This window comes from Octodon degus, unplaced genomic scaffold (assembly GCF_000260255.1).
Source record: "Octodon degus isolate 3935 unplaced genomic scaffold, OctDeg1.0 scaffold00005, whole genome shotgun sequence".
In the NCBI taxonomy this organism is placed as follows: domain Eukaryota; kingdom Metazoa; phylum Chordata; class Mammalia; order Rodentia; family Octodontidae; genus Octodon; species Octodon degus.
The window spans coordinates 24,161,857-24,179,488 of NW_004524581.1; the positions used below are offsets into that span (position 1 = coordinate 24,161,857).

Genomic DNA, 17,632 nt, shown 5'->3' on the forward strand with positions numbered 1-17,632 from the left:
CGGGAACAGCTGTTTGTCTAAACTTTTGATCCCAAGATGACGCAGACCATGTGCTGGTGTGGGGACCGGGGCCTGTGTATCACTCTGACCCCAGCAAGGGTAGCCGTGGGCAATAAAGCTGGAGAGGCCGCCTGGTATGAGGGAGCACCGGGTGTGTGAGTGCGAACCCCACAGACAAGCGCCTCTTTGTGTCTCCCACCACCGGAGGGCCTGGCCCTGCAGCAGCCCCGCGTGATTATTTTTGTAGGCTTCTCTGAGCCTTTCTTTTTTTTTGAGACAAGGTCTAGCTATGTAGTCCAAGATCGCCTTGAACTTGCAGCAATCCTCCTGCCTCAGGCTCCCAAGGGCTGGCATTACAGGATCGCAGGCCTGCCCACCACAGCCAGCTGGGTGTTCCTGGCTATTCTAAGGTTCACTGTCCTCCTTTGAGTGTCCTGAGCCCTGGCCCACCTCATCCTACCCAGAAGACAAGGCTAAGCCCGTGCGCCTCAATCCCAGCTCGGGGCTGGGGACATAGTTCAGTGAAACAGCGCCTGCTGGGCAAGCAAGAGGTACTGAGTTTGATTTCTGGTACCACAATGAATACATAAATAAATCAATCTCAGCTTGGAAGCGCTCTGTACCTCCATTTCCTTTCAGGGGCCGCCAAAGGCACAGTGGAACAGGGGAAAATGCCTCAGTGATCAGTGTGGCCAGGAAATTGGCAGTATAGAGCACCTGCCGATGTTCTCCACCGCCTACCTCAGTTTCCTCAACTGAGAAATAGGGTGTTGATGGAGGTCAACTTGGAGTTGTGTGAGGGGTGAGTATAGGCACAGTATGAGCTCCTAAATGTAAACCACTAAGGGGCTGAGGAGCTGCCTTGGCTTGCTGAGCCAGCCCTGAAATCGGCTGTGGTGGCGCTGGGGAGGCTGAGACAAGAGGATCACTACGGGTCTAAAATGTGTAGCCAGACCATTTTTAAAAAATGCATTTAGGGGCCAGTAGAATAAGCGCCTGGCAAGCACAAGGGCCTGAGTTCAATCCCTGGTTCCACAAAAAAAAAAAAAAGAAAGAAAAAAAGAAAAAGAAAAAAAAAGAAGAAAAAAAGCATTTAGTGCAGAATCTAGAGGGTCTCACTACACAGGTTGGACTCATAGTGCTCCTCCTGTTTTCAGCCTCCCAAGTGCTGGGATTACAGGCCTGCCAGCGCCATGCCCGCCCGCCTCAGCGTGTGCCAGGGGCAGGCCGGCACAGCACGCCGGGGATCAAACCCCAGTCCCTGCATCTGCCTAAGCAGGTGCTTTAATCCGCGGAGCCATCTAGCTGGCCCTTGTGTAGTGAGACCTTGTACCAAATTTCTACCTTAATGGGAAAAAATGCCAATAATTAATATTACAGTTAAATTAGTAACCAGGAGCTATGGGACTGGCCCGTCATCCCAGCTGTCTGATACGGGAGGATCAAGAGTCTGAGCCCAGTGATTTAGGGAGACTGTATAAAAAATAGAAAAAAGTCCGGGATATAGCTCAGTATGGAAGCCCTGGGATTAATAACCGGGGACAATGGGAGGGAGAGGGGACAAAGCGGATCCCCTCACCACTCCTGACGCAGCAGGCTCCAGCTCTCCTTGCGAGCATCCCATTCTCTCACCTTCTGTTGCTACCTAAGATATTTTTTAGCTGGCAGGAGGATCGGAAGTTCCAGACCAGTCTGGGCAACTTAGTGAGAACTTGTCTCAAAAAATTAAAAGGTCTGGGGGCTCTGTGGTAGAACACCCTGGGTTCAATAAACGAGGAAAAAAAAAAAAAAGACGCCATCTCATAGACGTCAAGTCGGGAAGGCCTGGGCTGCAGAAGGCAACCCCGCGCTCGCTGGAGCCGGGCCTGGGTCCACGCGGTCTAAGGCGCCCTCTGCCGGCCATCGGCGAAAGGCCTCACGCCCGGGTGGTGAGGAGCGGGAAGAGAGGCGGCTTCGTTCCGCCCCCGCAGGGCCGAGTGTCGCCGCAGCACAATGCATTTCTTTCTGTTAGCCTGAGCACCGGTTCCAAAGATGGCTCCTTCAGCGCTTCTCAGGGAAGAAACGCTAAATAATGTTGCCCGCGATGGAGGGAGTGAATCTAAAAGATCAGTGTATGCCTGAGCTTGGTGGCACACGCCTGTAACTCCAGCACTTGGGAGGCTGAGGCAGGAGGATCACCCACCTCAAGTGCAAAGCCAGCTTGAACTACTCTGCTTCTATTGTGCAAGGGCCTCTCCCTGGCCACTGCCCAAGGGAGATCTTCACCTCACCTCCCAGAAATGGAGCGTGCATTTGGAGTGGCCCACAGAGCCAGGCACTGCCGCAGTGAGGCTGCAGGAAGGACCATGCTGCTGGGAATGAGCTGGCCGAGGGCGCCCCTGAGGCTGGCCCAAAAAGATTCTCTTCTGGTACTTAGCAGGCATCCCTGGGGTCCCAGCTGGGAGAAAGGTAGGGAGGGGAAGCAGGGGCACAGCAGTGACTGGAGTCACTGTCGCCCAGCCAGAGTCCACATGGAGCCCAGGACCTCCACAGCATGTGTTCCTTCTGCGTGGTGCCTGGGTACTGAGACCCAGAGCTGAGCACTGCCTTTCCCCCTTTGAAGGTGACAGTGAGGGATCTGCAGGTCACAGCAGAGTGGGAGGAAGGCTGTGGGGACAGACACGAGTTGTCTTGGTGGCAGGGGAAGGGCAGGGTGGGACGGACATGAGAGCAGGGGCCAATTCTGTTCCAGTCCTACCCTCATCTAACTTCCAGAAAGTGCAAGGGCCTGAGTTCAATTCCTGGTTCCGCAAAAAAAAAAAAAAAAAAAAAAAAAAGAATGTGACTTCCAGGAAGTTCTGGCTTTGGGAGGAACTTGGCTGGGGGTGCAGCCCCCTGGCAGAGGCTTCCTCACCCAGGCCTGGGCCTTGCAGCCCTGGGGAAGAGTTGTCCAGAAGGGACCTGGTGGCCCCGACAGCAGAGTGGGGACCCCGATCTGAAGGGTCTGATGCTGGGGCCCTGCGGCAGCTCAGCCTCTTCTCCTCCATGTTGGGCTGTCCTGCGTGGGAGTGACATCTTTGTACAACCCCAAGCTTCCAGCACGGTGGTCACCACACCTATGCCCTGGGGGTGTGCATGCGCTCCCCAAATTGATCCCGCTGTGAAGGCCAGGATGGCACCCCGCACATGCTGGGGCACACAGCCACTTGCCTCCCTGCTGGGAACGTGGGGCTTCAAACCTGTGAGGGAATAGGGCAAGGGCCCAGGAACAAAGGGCCTGGGATGCCACTACCCTTGACCCTGGACCCCAAGAGCCACCCAACAGAAGCCAGTGCCCCGCCAACCCCCTGCCCACAGCCACCCTCCCCTGGGTGACACACACGGGGCCCAGTGAGTAGAGGACGTTTAATATTTCTGTGCTGGTCAAACGGACACAGGTGGGGTACATGGGGAGCCCCGCCTCTGAGGGGCAGCTTGTGAAGGGGCGTACATGGGGTTCTCAGGAGATATCCAAGGGGTCTTCTCAGCAATGGGGCCTGGCGGGGTGCTCTGAGCATGTGCACCCCGTCCTTGGCCTCGGGTTGGGGTCCCCCATAGGGGGTCTTCAGAGTCTCACTTTTCCAGCTCTGGTGCCAGAATCCAGGAATCCACACTCCCAGCGTGCCAGGGACTTGGTCCTAGAGAGGGGTCAGGGAGCCCCCGGGGCAGCCCGGGCCTGAGGACCGAGGCTCCCATATACCCACTTCCTCGTCCCCAGGCAGGGCCAGTCCCAGGGTCCTCGGGCAGAAAGGGAAAGAGGGAGAGGGTCTTGCCACCAACAGACACTGTAAACTTTGGTTTAAAACAATAACTTAAGTGGAGGAGGGCTTCCAGCTGGGGCCCGGGACAGCTGGGAGTTTGGGAGGCGACAAAGGAAAAAGCCAACGAAAAGTTTTGGTTTTTGCTTCCGGCATAAGAAAGGTCTTTGGTCATCCGTTTAACTGGGGACGCAGAGGTGGGGAACGGGGAGGGTGGGAGGACTGCAGTGCCCAGGGGTTGTGAGGCGGGTTCCAGCGTCGCCTCGTCCTCCATCCGGCAGGTGGCTCAGTCCCACCCGAAGGTGGCTTTGAGCAGGGTGCTAGCCTCATCCCACAGCACCTGCTGGAGGGCCCAGGAGGCTTCGCACAGTCCAGCCTGGGTGCTGCTCGTGGGGACCCCCACGGGGCACAGAGTGCTATATCCCAGATGTGGCTGCGGAGGGGAGGAGAGCTGGCCGGGCCGAGGAGCTGGGGCCCCGAGAGCACCCGCTTCACAGTACAGAAAGGGCGGGGCATACAAATCAGGGGAGCGGCACAGGCCCTTAGAGGGGGTTCCCCCGCATGGGGCTCCGTCCTGGGAGAGTGGTGGGGCCTGCTGCTGGTGGTTAGGGAGATGGCATTTGATGAAGGGGGTCTGGGAGGGGTCCGGGCCCTCCATGTCCTCTGCTGGTCCCAGACCAGGGGTTCCGTGTCCCCTTGGGGACGGGGCCTGTGCCTGCCCCTAAGCGTGTGTCAGTTCATGGCAGGGGAGTTGCTGGCCTAGGCTGCCCCCTCGAGTCCGGGAAGTGCCTTGAGGTTCATGGGGCTGAAGTGGGGGTGGGGAGGCCAGGTTTGGGCCTGGGGTATCGCCCCCGCCCTCTCCCCAGGTCCCTTAGGATAGCTCCTCCCCTGGCAGCTCCTCCTCCAACTCCCTGTCCTCTGGAGGCCCCACAGTGCTGGGATTGGGGGGGCCCAGGGGCACTCCAGGCCTCCGATCTTCCTCCACCTCCGCGGGCTCCTCCTTCACCTGCACCTGGTGGCTGTGGCAGAAGGGAGGATGTGGGCGCCAGGGGGTTCCTACAGCGGGGGACCCACAGGGTCCTCCCAGGACCCCATTACCCTTGAGCTCTGACCTCCCCCAAAGCCTTCTGCAGAGAACTGGAGAGAGTGGAGAGGGAAGAGAGAAGGGGAAGGAAGGAGAGAGGTGAGGAGAAGGAGAAAGATCAAGATGAAGCCAGGTACGGCATATACACAACTCTAAACCCAGCACTCTGGGAGGCCCTGCCTAGCCAATTGAAGGAGACCCTAAATCAAAATCTAAAAGGGGATGCACTCAGAATCAAGGCTCAGGGTCCCCCAGTATTATGAGGAGGAACAGGAAAAGGGGGATGCTTAGGACAGGGCTACCTGTGCTCACCTGTACTGGGGTGGGGACAGCCGAGGAGGGCTGCTGCTGCCATTACTGGGCAGTGGTTCCCCAGGGGCCCCCATGTCCTCGTGGCTGAGGGGCAGGAGGCTGCTGGTCGAGCCGGGGTTCAGCACGCTTGGGCTGTTGAGGAGGGGAAAGCTGCTCTCGGCCAGAGCGGCCTGGAGTGCAGGGCGTGGAGGGTCAGTGGGCTGGGTCTGCCCCGCCCCCCGCCCCCCCCCCCACCGCCTCTGGTGACCTGGCTGTCCCTCTTGGCAGCATCAGGCCCAGACTCCGCCCCACGTCCCACGTCCCAGCTTTTCTGCTTTTCTGGGAGCACAGGGAACCCATGTAAGTTATGCCAGCCCCCTTGCCGGCCCCACAAGCTGCAAGCCCTCTGTGAAATCCAGGCAGAGGTCAACCTGAGGTAGGTGGGCCTGGGTGGGGGTGGGCGGTCCTGGGTCGCTGGTCACCTGGTAGCTGGCGTTAAGTGCTCCGTAACTGAGGCCCGAGATCATGTTCTTCACCAGGGTGGGGCTCCTGGAGGCAGAAGCAGGGGTCGGCTTACCACCCGCTTCCTCCCGATCCCCAGCCAGGGCCCGTGTGGAGCCAGGCCCTGTCCCCTCTGCTCTCCTAGATGACCTGGCAGGACGGGCCACTGGGAGCACCAGGCCCTTTTGGTCCCTGCAGGACCCCTCCCAGGCCCCTCTGCACATCAGGCTGCCTGGCTCGTCCTTCTCCACTCTGGGTTTTCTGTCGATTGGCAAAGCCCAAGATTAGCCTGGACAGCTTCACATCTGCCACCCTGAGCTGGGGACACATGATTAGCCCTGTGCTCGGCCAGCCTGTCCTCAGGTGCCCCTAGCAAAAGGCTCTGCTGTACCCACAGGTGTTGGGGAGAGCCACAGCCCAAGATTGTCTGTCTACTTCAGTGATGGTCGGTCCCCTTTATAGTCTCTCAGAGAGGGTAAGGACCAGGCCTTAGGTCACACAGCTGGGGGGGCAAAACACATCCAACTCAGTTGGCATGAGACACATAACACCTGCCCCAGAGCCTGGCACCCAGGCTCTGCCCCTTGTCCCCTGCTCTGCCCCTTACCCTCTCCAGCCTGTTCCCTGGAAATGAAGAGGGGGCCCAGGGACCTTAGGAGGCTGTTCCTCCTCCCAGGAGCCAGGAGAGCCCAGGCCCCTGGATGACCACAGCACCACGTACCCCGTCATCTTCGGCGGCCTGCGCTTCTGGTACTCCCGCTCATCCACTGTCCACACAGCACCCTTGACGTTCTCCACACGCACGAAGCACTTGTGCAGGCTGAGATTGTGGCGCACGGCATTCTGGGGATGTGGAGCGAGGGGCTCAAGCAACAGGCACAGTAGTGCCCTCATCCTGTCCCATGTCCCCAGGCCCAGGCTGGCAGGGAGCCAGGGTGCTTTCCCTGCTGGTCTCCCCATAGGATGGTGGTCCCTGCTGGGAATTCCATTCTTTCTGCTGGCTCTGGTCAAAGACACAGGGAGCTTCCTCCAGGACTCTGAGCAGCGGGAAGTTGGACCTGGGCCCTGGCACCTTATCTTGGGCACACGCAGAGTGTCCCCAGCTGCGAGTGCTAGCTTCCCTGGACCCTAGCGCAGGAATAGATGGCTTCCACATGGAGGGTGTGAGTATACAGCTGGGGCCTAATACACACTCATGGAAATCAACTAGAAGGCATGTGACAGTGCAGCCACAGGGCAGGAAGGAAGGGGGCTAGGTCACCTTGGCACTCTCCCCTCCATCTGGCAGGGTACCTCAGGAGCTGAGGTCACCCCGTTTGTAGGACACATGGGTGATGGCCTGAATGTGCCCGCAGCCTTCTCTGCCCCTCCATGCTCTCTGCTGTTTTCCTGCTCCCCCACCAGCCACCTGCTGTCACACTCCCACCCACTTGCCCATGTCCCTGTCCCCATTACCTGTCCTCCCTCGGCCTCCCCAATCCTTATCTCCTCTTTACATTTCTAAAAGGGGAAGAAAGCGGGCGGGGCAGGCAGCCTGTGCCCCTGGAGACCCTTCTCCCTCTCTGCCTTCCAACTCTTGCCACTTGCAACTGGCCCGATTTCATTACCAATTTTAATTTGCCTCTAATTAAATCCTGTGTATTTTTCCGACTCGCCTGCTAATCCACGAGGGAGGCGGGCGGCTGGAGTGGAATCTCTCGGAGCGATAATTACAAAGGGCCTAATCACGCCGGGGCTCCTGCCTCGGAATAAATTTGCCCGCATTACGGGGCTCCGATCCTCCGCTTTGCAAATGAGAATGACCCCAATTTCCGAGGATGGCCTCACCGGGGCTTTTCTCCCTCATTTCGAAGCCTGATTCGTGATGAGAGACTAATTCGTTACGCTGAAACATTACCGGCAATTTGAGGGGTCTGGCGGGGGCTGCGTAAACAAAGGACAGGCCCAGGGAGGGGACGACGCAAGGAGGCCTGGAGGCCCGGCAGCCTGGCAGATGGCCACTCTCTCCTCCTGGCCAGCAGCTGGCCTGGCCTGCACTGACCCTTGATCCAAAGGAGACAGCATCTCAGGGTGGGGCCCAGGAAGAGTGAAGGATACGGAAAAGAAGGAAGCCAACGGAATGGAGGGGAGGAAGAGGAAGATTAATGGGTAGAGGCCACTGGCACCAGTGGCTTCTCATCGTGAGAAGGCAGAAGTAGGACACTGCAGTCGGGGGTGCAGGGGAGAGAGGAGCAACGCAGGGCGGGTGGGTGGCAGGAGCTCAGTCTCCAAGGCCAACACTATCTCAGGAAATGGGGCTCTGCGCTGCTACTCCTGGGGCCAAGGACTAACATACAGTATTAAAGTGAAGAACGAACAGTAACTGCAACGATTCCCTACATCTGTATACAAGTCTCAGTTTCTAGCACCTGGTATCTGGCCCGGCCTGGAGGCTGCAGACTGGTGCAGGTGGCCCCAGGAAGGCCATGTAGGCTGGGAAGGAGGGCAGGGCTATGGTTGGCAGGAAATGACATCACTCACAGCCAATCATGGCAGGCGCCTCGGCCTCACAGCCTGTCTCCAAGTGTTGGGAGTTAGGCTTGGACACATGGAGGTCGTGGGCACTCCCTCACGGGCCCCCTGTGCACACCCAGGGCAGAGAAAGCCAGTCCTGGAAGTTCCAAGCAGTCCAGGGAGACAGGCCTGGGGGACACTTGTTGAAACCAGGTGGCACCAGGGGGAAGAGGCCTAACTGCAGTTCCTGTGCTGGCCAGCAGGGGGACTCAAGACCCAGGGATCCACCTCCCTACAAGACCAGCCTCCTTCCTCTGCCTCCCGTGAGGCCTGGCATGGTTTAGATGCCACCTTCCCAACTCATGAGAGTGTGGCGCACGCGTACACACACACACACACACACACACACACACACACACACACACACAAATCATGCACTGTAACTTGGCTACAGAAAAATAAATGGCTCGGTGCCCTGGCCCACATCTCCATGTCCTATTTTTCTAGGGTCCCCCTCTCCCTTTCCTCTGGTCCCCCAGGAAAACCCTGTGAAATGACTAATTGGATGAGACAATTATCTTCCTACCCCTGGGGAGACTTGAGTGCCTCGTACCCCAGCACGTGGACCATGGCCGCAGGACACTCGTGTGTCCAAGCCTATGTACTCTTTGGGGCCTCCAGCCCAGGCCTCCCTACCAAGGGGGGCCTGGCCGACTACTGAAGCCTTGCCTTGAGGAGTAGGAGCTTTCGAGGCCCTTTGGGAGAGCACCCCCAAAATGGGTCTCTTCCCTGGCAGGAGAAGCACAAGGCTACAAGCAGGAGTGGTTAAAGGCAGTTACAGAGCCACATGGGGTGCATGCCTGTCACCCCCGCACTCAGCTGGGTCCTGGTGGCCACCTGGACAGAACTAATCAGTGGGGGCTGACCAATGGTCAGGCAGCTCTGATCTCCAGGGATGTGGAGGGGCTTGGGGTGTGCCAGCCTGGGCCCAGAGCTCACCTTCCAGGTGGCAGTGTTCCTGCGGAAGTAGGCGAACATCCTGGTGAACCAGTTGTAGATCTCGTTCAGGGTCAGCTGCCGGTCAGGGGTTTCCAGGATGGCCTGGGGTGAGGATGGGGCAAAGGGACCCTCAGGCTGGGCCCCACCTGTGGACTTGGTCTCCACCAGGTCTTACCTCGCCCATGAACAGAGGAAAGGAGTGTTAGGAGGGGAGGCAGTGGGGGTGAGGCATGGGGAGAAGACAGTGTGCGGTGGCCCATCGAGGTGTGCACAGGCAGGTGAGGGGCATGTGTGTGTGTGTGTGTGTGAGCGGAAGTGTGTGAGCCCAGGACATCCGTGCCAGTGGTGGGCAGGCCCATCGGGCTCCAGTCCTAGGGGAGGACGGCACCACTAAGGGCAAGGTCAAGGGATGTCTCCCTCCAGGAGAGAACAGAGTGGCCTGTGCCCCCAGCTCACCTGGCGGATGAGGGAGGCGTAGGTGAAAGGGGGCCGGACATCGGCGTTCTTGTAGAACTCGTGGTTCTGGGCCAGCTCTGTGGGGAGAGTAGAGGGTGAGGCAGGGTGAGGTGGCCTGCAGCAACCTGGGGCAGGCCTCTGGGGGGCTCCCACCCCACCTTACCTGAGGAGATAGGGGAGCAGAACTTGTCACTGCTTCTCCGCCGGGCAGGGCCCCCACCATGCAGTGAAGCAGAACCCAGGCCAGGGGGCCGCAGGGGGGTGACAGGGGCAGCTGCCGAGGTTGGGGGGTGCACAAGGCCATCGGGAAATGGGTCCGCAGAGACAGTCACCTTGAGGAAGGAGCAAGGGCCAGGCCAGGTCCTGCTGTGAGCCATGGAGGTGCTGGTGCTGGCACCAAAGACCCCAGGACCTGGTGGTGGGGGAGGGGCAGGGCCGGCGTCACTCACAGGCTGGCTGAAGGGCTTGGGCTCCGAGGGCCGCATGTGCAGGTGGGCCATCATGGCCTGCAGCCGCTCGCTCTCCTTGGCCAGCTGCAGGTAGGCAGGCAAGGGCTCAGTTGGCCTCAATAGGCCACCTTCTCCTGGCCTCCTCCCAAGCATCCAGCCCCTCCATGTCCCCCTCTCCTTGCTGCCCTCACTGGAGGTCCCCACTGACCACCCCTCCACACAGTGTCTTCATTCCCAGGGAGGCCAGGGGACACTAGTGAGGGCCAGTCCTGGGGGACAATGAGTGATATGTCCACTCGCAAACTCAGAATCTTTCCCGACCACCCTCGTGGGCAGCGCATGCTGCAAGGAGCTGGGGAAATGGGCAAATATTCGGCTGGCTGAGGGACAGACCCATCTAGGAGTCACCTCTGTAGTTCTGCCCTGGTCAGCTCAGGGGCTGCCAGCAGGTCACCAGGGCCAGCTGTGCTTCCATGAACAGGGATGACAGCAGCACCTGGCTTACAGGGCTTCTTGAGCTTCTTAGGTAAAGGCAGGCACTCAGAGCACTACATGACCATGTGTTCTGGTTTGTTTTTGTTTTTGCACTGGATAATAAACCCAGGGCTCTCGGACTGGGTCCATCCCCAAAACTTTATTCTTCATTTGAGACAGGGTCCTGCTAAGTAGCTAAGTGGTCCAGGCTAGTCTGTAACTTTTTCTTTTTTTCTTCCTTCCCTCCCTTCTTTTCTCTTTTTTAGCAGTGGCCACATTGATTTGAGAAAGTAAAAGTGAAGAGTTACAGGAGAACTGGCTCTGCTAGAGAGCAAAGCAACATAAAAGAACATCCTGGAGCGAGCGGGGCAGGCTATCACGAGGAGAGCCACACAGCCAGTCTGTAACTTGGGACGTCCCTGCCTCAGCCTTCCAGATGGCTAGGGTGATGGGCCCGTGCCACCTTGCCTGGCTAGCTTTTGTTGTTAAGTAGCATGAGGCTCTTCTGCAGCTGCCAACAGAGATGCCCCAACCCTGGTGAACAGCCCAGAGCCCCAGCCTTCCTCACCTACCTTGGGCTCGTCAGGATCCTCCCACAGACAGCCCACCTGCACCACCCCCCAGCCGCACCTGAATCTCCAGCTGCTGAACCACCTGCATCTGCACCCGGCACTGTGCCGTGCTGCGGTCATCCAGGGCGTGCTCCGTGTTGAGGTGCCTGGGAAGCAGACAGACCAGAGATGCAAAGGAGACAGAGAGGCGGAAAGAGGGCAAGGGCAGAGGGCTTCTTTCTTCGCAGCCTGCTTTGATGTCTTTGCTAAAACCCCTTCTACAGAGAGATTTAATTGCAAATGAACTAATTAAGTAAACCTCTGACGAAGCGTGAAAACAATTTGGTTGACCCCTGATGCTGCTCGGGTCTGGGAGACAGCAGAGTTAATCAGTCAGAGACAGAGGCTGGCATGGCGGTGGCAGCTGTCTGCCTGCTACCAGCCGCCTGGCTGCCTCTTGTCCTGCCTGTCCACCGGCTCAGGCTGTCACACTGCAGGGGACACGCTCCGCCTCACACCCCTCCCCATGCTGAAGGGGGGCAGTGGGGCGCAAGCTTGGGAAGACAGGGTAAGTAGGCGATCAGGAGGCCAAGTGGGCATAGGTGAAATTCAAGTCTCCCTGGAGCAAAGACCCAGGACTTCAGGGGACCACAGGCCACAGAAAGGGTGAGCGGGGCAGCGAGCGGCACCTACTTGATGAACTGGCCCAGGTCTTCACACAGGGTCTCGCAGCCCGGCCACTTGCACTCTCCATGTCCATACAGGGGGTGGGAGCTGGGGGTCTCCTCATGGGAGGAGCTAGGGGGTCAGGAATTGTTCAGAGACCTCGGAGGACCTCAGCAGCCCAGGCCCGGTCTGGTGTTTTTGCTGTTTCCAGCTTACTAAGGCCTAGCACCAGACTATCCAGCCTGCAACCAGAAACCCCCCACCCCCCCGCAGTGCCAAGCATGGGAACCCAGGTCTGCCCCACAGGTGTCTGATGCTCCCAACCCTGCCACGCTGCCCATGCACTGCCACTGTACCTGTCTCTCCGAGATGTGTGCACAGTGGGCTGTCCGTTGGGCAGGGGGTGGTGGGAGAGTGGGGGGGAGACTTTTGGGGGTGTGGCAAACGAGGTAGCGGTGGTGGCTGTGCCGGTGAGGTCCAGCCCCTCCTGCTTAACGCTGTCCTCAGCAGGCTGCCCCGGGGCACCCTCACCCTTCCACAGCTGAGGCAGGTCTGTGGGGCACACGGCTGCTAGGGGAAGACAGGAGGCTGGCTGGGTCAGGCTGAGGGGACCAAAGAGCTCTCTCTAACCTCCTGGGCCTTGGGGCACAGGGGGACACGGTGGGGGGTAGGGCGGAGCTCACCTTGTGGGAGGGTCTGCAGGGGCCCTGAGGCCTGGCTAGGCTGCAGGCTGACCAGCCCCTGCCGCTGCAGGCTGAGCAGGTGCTGCTGCTGCAATTGCTGCATTTGCAGGAGCTGCTGCTGGAAGGCCAGCTGCTTGTTTCCCAGCGCCTGTGGGGCGGCCCGAGGGGGCGGGCAGAGAGGGGTGCCTTCAGCCTCAGGTGTTCCATCCGGCCCCCACCCCGCGGCCACCCCCTCCCAGGCCCTGTCAGCGCCCGGAGCTGTCGTGGCGGCGTCTGCAGCTGCAGCCTCTCTGCTCCCAGCCCAGCTTCCATAGGGCTGCATGCCTTCTCGCAGTAAACACACGCATGCACGCACGCGCGCGCGCACAAACACACGCAGCCAGACCCAGACACGCAGTACGACGCCAGCCCTCCCCCCTCTGCTGCGCATTCCGTGCGCCTGGGGGGGGCTCCCGTCACTGTGATCGATGAGCCCGTCAGAGCCTAGAGGCCACCCCCCCTAAAAGCACCATTCCCACATGCCTGGGGGCCCCTTCTGCGGGGGGGGGGTGCTCTCCCTCCTCCCAGATCCTGCGCTCTGCTGTCTGGACAGAGAACGAACGGGTGGATGGGGTGGGACCAGAGCAGGCAAAGCATCTCGCGCCCGCTAGGCAACACCCTGCCTGTCTCCACGCCTGCCCCTCCACTCCTTCCCTCCTCACGAAGGCACTGACAAGCCGCTGTCAGCAGGGCTCTGAGCCATGGGAACCAAGCTTGGTGCCTCTCCTGCTGGGAGGAGGTAGTGGGGGTGGGAGTTGCTGGCTACTCAATGCAGAGATCAGAGAGCTAAAGAAGGGCTGGGTTAGAATGCTTGGAGAGGCCACTTACAACAGGGACTCTGGTTTGGCCAGCAGGAGGGAAGCACATGGCCATGGTGTGGGGGCTGGGCAGAAGTCCAGCAGGGGAGGGAGGCAGGGGGTGGCACAGACATGAGGCAGCTAGATGTGACATTCCGGGGCCAGTGATGCGCACAGACTGAGACCCCACCACTGGGGGAATGGGGGAGGCGTAAGCCACAGCCCCTTGGCCCTGGCACAAGGCTGTCCTGCTTTTCCCAGTCCCCACAGGGCAGTTCTTTCCCCAGCACTTCCAGACTGACGGCCCCTGGCCAGGGTAGAGCTGGCACTGCAGGTGTTGGGATAGGGATCTCAGGGGACATCTGGAGCCTTGGGCCAGGCTGCTGCAGCCTCTCACCTCTTTGGGCTGCTGTTTCCCAGCCTGCTGCTGGGTGAGGAGCTGTAGATGCAGCTGTTCCTGTTGCTTCTTGTAATATTCCTGAAGCTGTAGGGGACAAGGTGGGGGACAGTTAGCAGGCAGGGCCAGCCACCTCCAGCTACGTCCTGCCCACCTGTCTATCAGCTGGGGGTGGGCAGCGAGGAGGGGAGCACACCCTGCTGACCAGCCCTCCTGCCTCTTGGAGGAGCCCTCGTGCGCATCTGGGGATGGGGTCAGGTGTCCAGATGCTTTGCCCTACCCTGGAGTTCCAGAGTTGGAAGTGGGGCCAGCAGAGGGGAATACTGGGGTTGGGGGCTGCTGAGCAGGACCTTTAGCCTCCCAGCAGCCCTGCCTGGAGGAATGCGGGTGGGCTGGGCCTGAGCTTGCATCAGTCATGCTGGTTTCTGCCACTGCCCTGTGGTAAACAGGGAGGGAGGTGGGGACACCACTGCCGGAGGCCAGACCCACCTGCTGCAGCATGAGCGCCTGCTGTTGCTGGAGCAGAGCTTGCAGCTGTGACGGTGACAGGATCTGCTGCATCTGTTGCGGGGTGAGCATCTGCGGCGACATCATGGCCACGGACACCGGCACCTGCAGGGTTTGCCCTGTTAGCGAGGGGCAGCACCCGGGGCCACCCACAGCATGATAGGGAGGCTCTGAGAGGGGCTGCCAGGGCAATGCTGCCTCCAGGCTGTATCTTTTTTAGACAAGGGGTAGATCCTTATTCTGTTTTTCTTGTCTACAAAGGAGATCAGCAGCCAGGCATGATGGCACATGCCTGTAATCCCAGCACAAAGGAGGCTGAGGCAGGAGGATGTCCCAAGCTTGAGGCCTGCCTGAACTACAGAGCAAGATGCAAATGAGCTAGTCAATGGGAACAATGCCTGCCCCATAAGGTGCAGTGAGGGCCGGAAGCTAGCACCAGGGCAGCAACTGTTACTGTGGCATGCAATGCTGGCAGGGGGAAATCAGACCCGACAGACAGGGACTGGAACCTGGGAGTGGACAGGTCTCCCCCAGTAGCCAGGAGGGGCAGTGCTCCAGGCCATTCTCAGCTCTCCTTTGGCCAGCGATTGCTGGCCGAAGGCATCCACAGCAATGGGAAGGGCTGCGCAGTGGCCCACCTGGCACAGGGACATGGAGTCTGGCCCCGCTCACACACGTCACATACTCTATGCTAAGCACAGAGTAGCCCAGACCTGAGGCCCTGGAGGCCTTCAGGCCCTGCCCTGGTGAGGGTGTGGAAGTGTCGTTGTGTCTTCAGAGGGGTGAGAGGGACAGTGGGCTGGGAGTTAGGGCAGCAGGCTTCTCCTAGCTGGGCACACAACCTGCTGTGCAACCCTGAGCAAGTCACTTGTCCTCTCTGGGCTGTCACGCATGGGGTTGGACCAAAAGAGATGCCGCTTGATCAGAGCACTTGGAATGCTCCAGGGAGAGGGGCTGTCAGCTCCTACCTGGGCTGGGTCTCTCTGGAAAAGGCTCAGTGAAAATCAGTGACATCTGTCTTTCCCAGCCCCACCTCCCAGCACCCCCAGGCCTGTGTAGTCTGAGCAGGCAGGGCCCAGCCATGTCTTAGCAGGATGGGTGCCTGATGGGGCCCAGGCCTCTCCCTCCACTCCACAGAGGGCTGGGTGCACTGTGGGTGCTAAGTGTCAGCTGCCACAGCTGCAGCCTTCCCAGCAGGCAGAGTCCTGCTGCAGGCCCTGGGCGGGGAGGGGGTCCTGCATAGACTTGTCCCTCCCCCAGCCCAAACATGGGGGCAGAACTCAGCGTGGAAGGCTAAGAGCCTGGATTAGGAAATCCCCAGGATAGGCGGAAGCAGGAGGCACAGGGATGTGGGGAAGTCCCAGGGTGCCCATCTGCTCCTCCCCCAATTGGTGGCTGAGCCCTGCTCTGGCTCTCCTCCTCCTCACTGGTGGTCTCCATGCCAGGGACCCCACAGCTGGTGGTGATGGGCGGACTCAGGCAGCTCCTGTGTTGGCTGGCAGCTGGGGTGGCTGCTGAGGGGACCTGGGTTAGTGACACTTCAGAAGCCTGCAACACCGAGCCTCACAGCCCTTTCTGCCCTCATGCTGTGGGAGCACCCAGCATCACAGCATTGGTGGCCAGGGGTGGGCTGTGGGACCCTGGCCTCCCAGTGGGTCTCATCCTAGGGGTCACATCCCTGCCCCACCCCCGAAAGATAAGAAGCAATCCCAGAGAAAGCTTGTTTGGAGATGGCATGGATGGGATCGATCGGGTGCCAGAGGGAAGGACTGGAACAGAAGCTCTTAAGTAAGGGGTCTGGGGTCCATGGGAGCATGGGGAGCAGAGTGGGGCGGCAAGGCTGAAGCTTGGATTAATTCCCTTTCACGGGACCGGAAGTCTCAGACTAATTCTGTGCTAAAGTCACAATAGGAAAGAGAGAGCTGGGGAGAGGGCTCGGTAGAATATGCACTTGCCTGGCAAGCACAAGGGTCTAAGTTCAATCCCCGGTTCTGAAAAAAAAAAAAAAAAAAAAAAGGAAAGAGAGTGGTGGGACCTGCACTGCCTTGTGGCCCAGGGCTGCCCCTGCACAGCCAGGCCGGGTTAGCCACAACAGGCAACCCCAGGAGCCTCCCTCCCTTCACATAGGCCCAGCCCTCGCCTGTCCTGCACCCTGTGCTCTCTCCTCTCTTCCACAGCCTGGAGCTCTGGCAAAGTTGTTTCTAGACCCTGGATCCAACTTGGGCGAGGCCCCTCCTCTGGAGATTGGAACTTCAGAGGGAGTGGGAGGTATGGAAGGGACAGGAGGCAGAAGAGGAAGTGGTCAACAGCCAAACCCCTGGCGGGGGACGCTGTGCATGTGGCAGCCAGAGCCACCATGGGGGTGGGGCGTGGTTCTGTAGCTACCTGTCTGGGTTCAAATCTGGGCTATGCCCCTTATCCATGGGGTGACTCGCTCAACTGTCTGCAAGATGGGCCGCATCCTAGCACCTGTCCCATGGGGCGCAGCACAGAGGAAAGGCCTGAGTGCCCGCTGTCTGTCCCATGGCAAGCTGTCGGCCAGCGTCAGCTGTGCCCCAGGGAGAGCTCAGAATCTGCTGCTGGGAGGGCAGACGACAAGCAGGTCAGGAGGCAACAGAGAGAAGACCTGGGATAAGGGCCACTTCTTAATGGGCCAAACCCAAGCTCTCATTCTGGAGAGTCCCCCTCCACCCCCCCCCCGCAGCTCTGCAAGCTTCTTCTCTCTGGCTGTGGGTCAGGGACACCCCAGTCAGCAGCCTAGCACCCCTCTATGTGCAACATGGGGTCTGGACTCAGAGGCCCCGCCCCAACGCCCTCGGCAGACTCCTCCTCCCCCTGCCGGAGATTCCCCTCCTGGCTCCCGCTCTGGGCCTCGCGGGGCCCCAGGTTGCTCAAAGGCTACTGACTGCGGGGGCCCCACAGCTGCCCAGCACCTTGAACCGTTTCAAAGCGTTTTCCAAACATGTGCGTGTTTTTTTATAAAACCCAGATACTCTGTCGGAGAGCTGGAATCTCCCCAGGAGAACCCCGTCCGGGTCCCCCCTACTTCCCTCTCCCCTCCCCAGCCCCCGGAGCCCCCAGACTCCACAGCAGGCCAGCTCAGGATCAGCTCTGCTAGATAAACTTCCTTTCAAAGCCCCCTTAATCCTCTCCCTGTCCCCAGCCACCCCTGCTGCTGGGGTGGGGGTGGGGAGGGCTTGGCCGCTGGGCGGGGAGGGGGGAGGGGAGCGAGAGGGCGCCGCTGCCCCAGTTGTGACCCAGGCAAGACTCAGACTGCAATTCTCCCAAGTTCTTTGTGACACAAAAGGTAAACAGAAGGCCTGGCTTCCCCCACCTCCCACCGATCCCCCTCCCCCAGCCAGCCAGATGGGCCGGGAGCTGGGGGAAGGGAGGAGGCGAAAAAAGGGCAGATTGTGCAAAGGAAAACAAAAGAGACCTAGAGACATCCAGAGACAGGAAACCGGGAGAG

The 17,632-nt window shown here is 59.7% G+C and overlaps 1 protein-coding gene across 4 annotated transcripts in view; it reads right to left on the reverse strand.

Moving 5' to 3' along the window:
* Positions 1–4,049: 4,049 nt before the first annotated feature.
* Positions 4,050–17,632, reverse strand: part of Foxp4 (forkhead box P4) — a 41,189-nt gene continuing 27,606 nt past the window's right edge. The window contains exons 4-18 of one of the 4 annotated variants that reach the window (XM_023720045.1): positions 16,980–16,986; positions 14,146–14,273; positions 13,657–13,743; positions 12,424–12,571; positions 12,097–12,310; positions 11,768–11,872; positions 11,154–11,241; positions 10,050–10,133; positions 9,764–9,932; positions 9,601–9,677; positions 9,145–9,246; positions 6,374–6,495; positions 5,634–5,700; positions 5,173–5,342; positions 4,050–4,795 (exon numbers count right to left, since the gene is read on the reverse strand). In XM_023720045.1, coding sequence (XP_023575813.1) covers positions 4,648–4,795; positions 5,173–5,342; positions 5,634–5,700; positions 6,374–6,495; positions 9,145–9,246; positions 9,601–9,677; positions 9,764–9,932; positions 10,050–10,133; positions 11,154–11,241; positions 11,768–11,872; positions 12,097–12,310; positions 12,424–12,571; positions 13,657–13,743; positions 14,146–14,273; positions 16,980–16,986 — 1,716 coding nt within the window. In that variant the 3' untranslated portion in view covers positions 4,050–4,647. Of the gene's footprint in view, positions 4,796–5,172; positions 5,343–5,633; positions 5,701–6,373; positions 6,496–9,144; positions 9,247–9,600; positions 9,678–9,763; positions 9,933–10,049; positions 10,134–11,153; positions 11,242–11,767; positions 11,873–12,096; positions 12,311–12,423; positions 12,572–13,656; positions 13,744–14,145; positions 14,274–16,118; positions 16,146–16,979; positions 16,987–17,632 lie in introns of those variants that run through there. The other 3 variants (XM_023720058.1, XM_004624160.2, XM_004624159.2) reach the window with 3 other exon arrangements.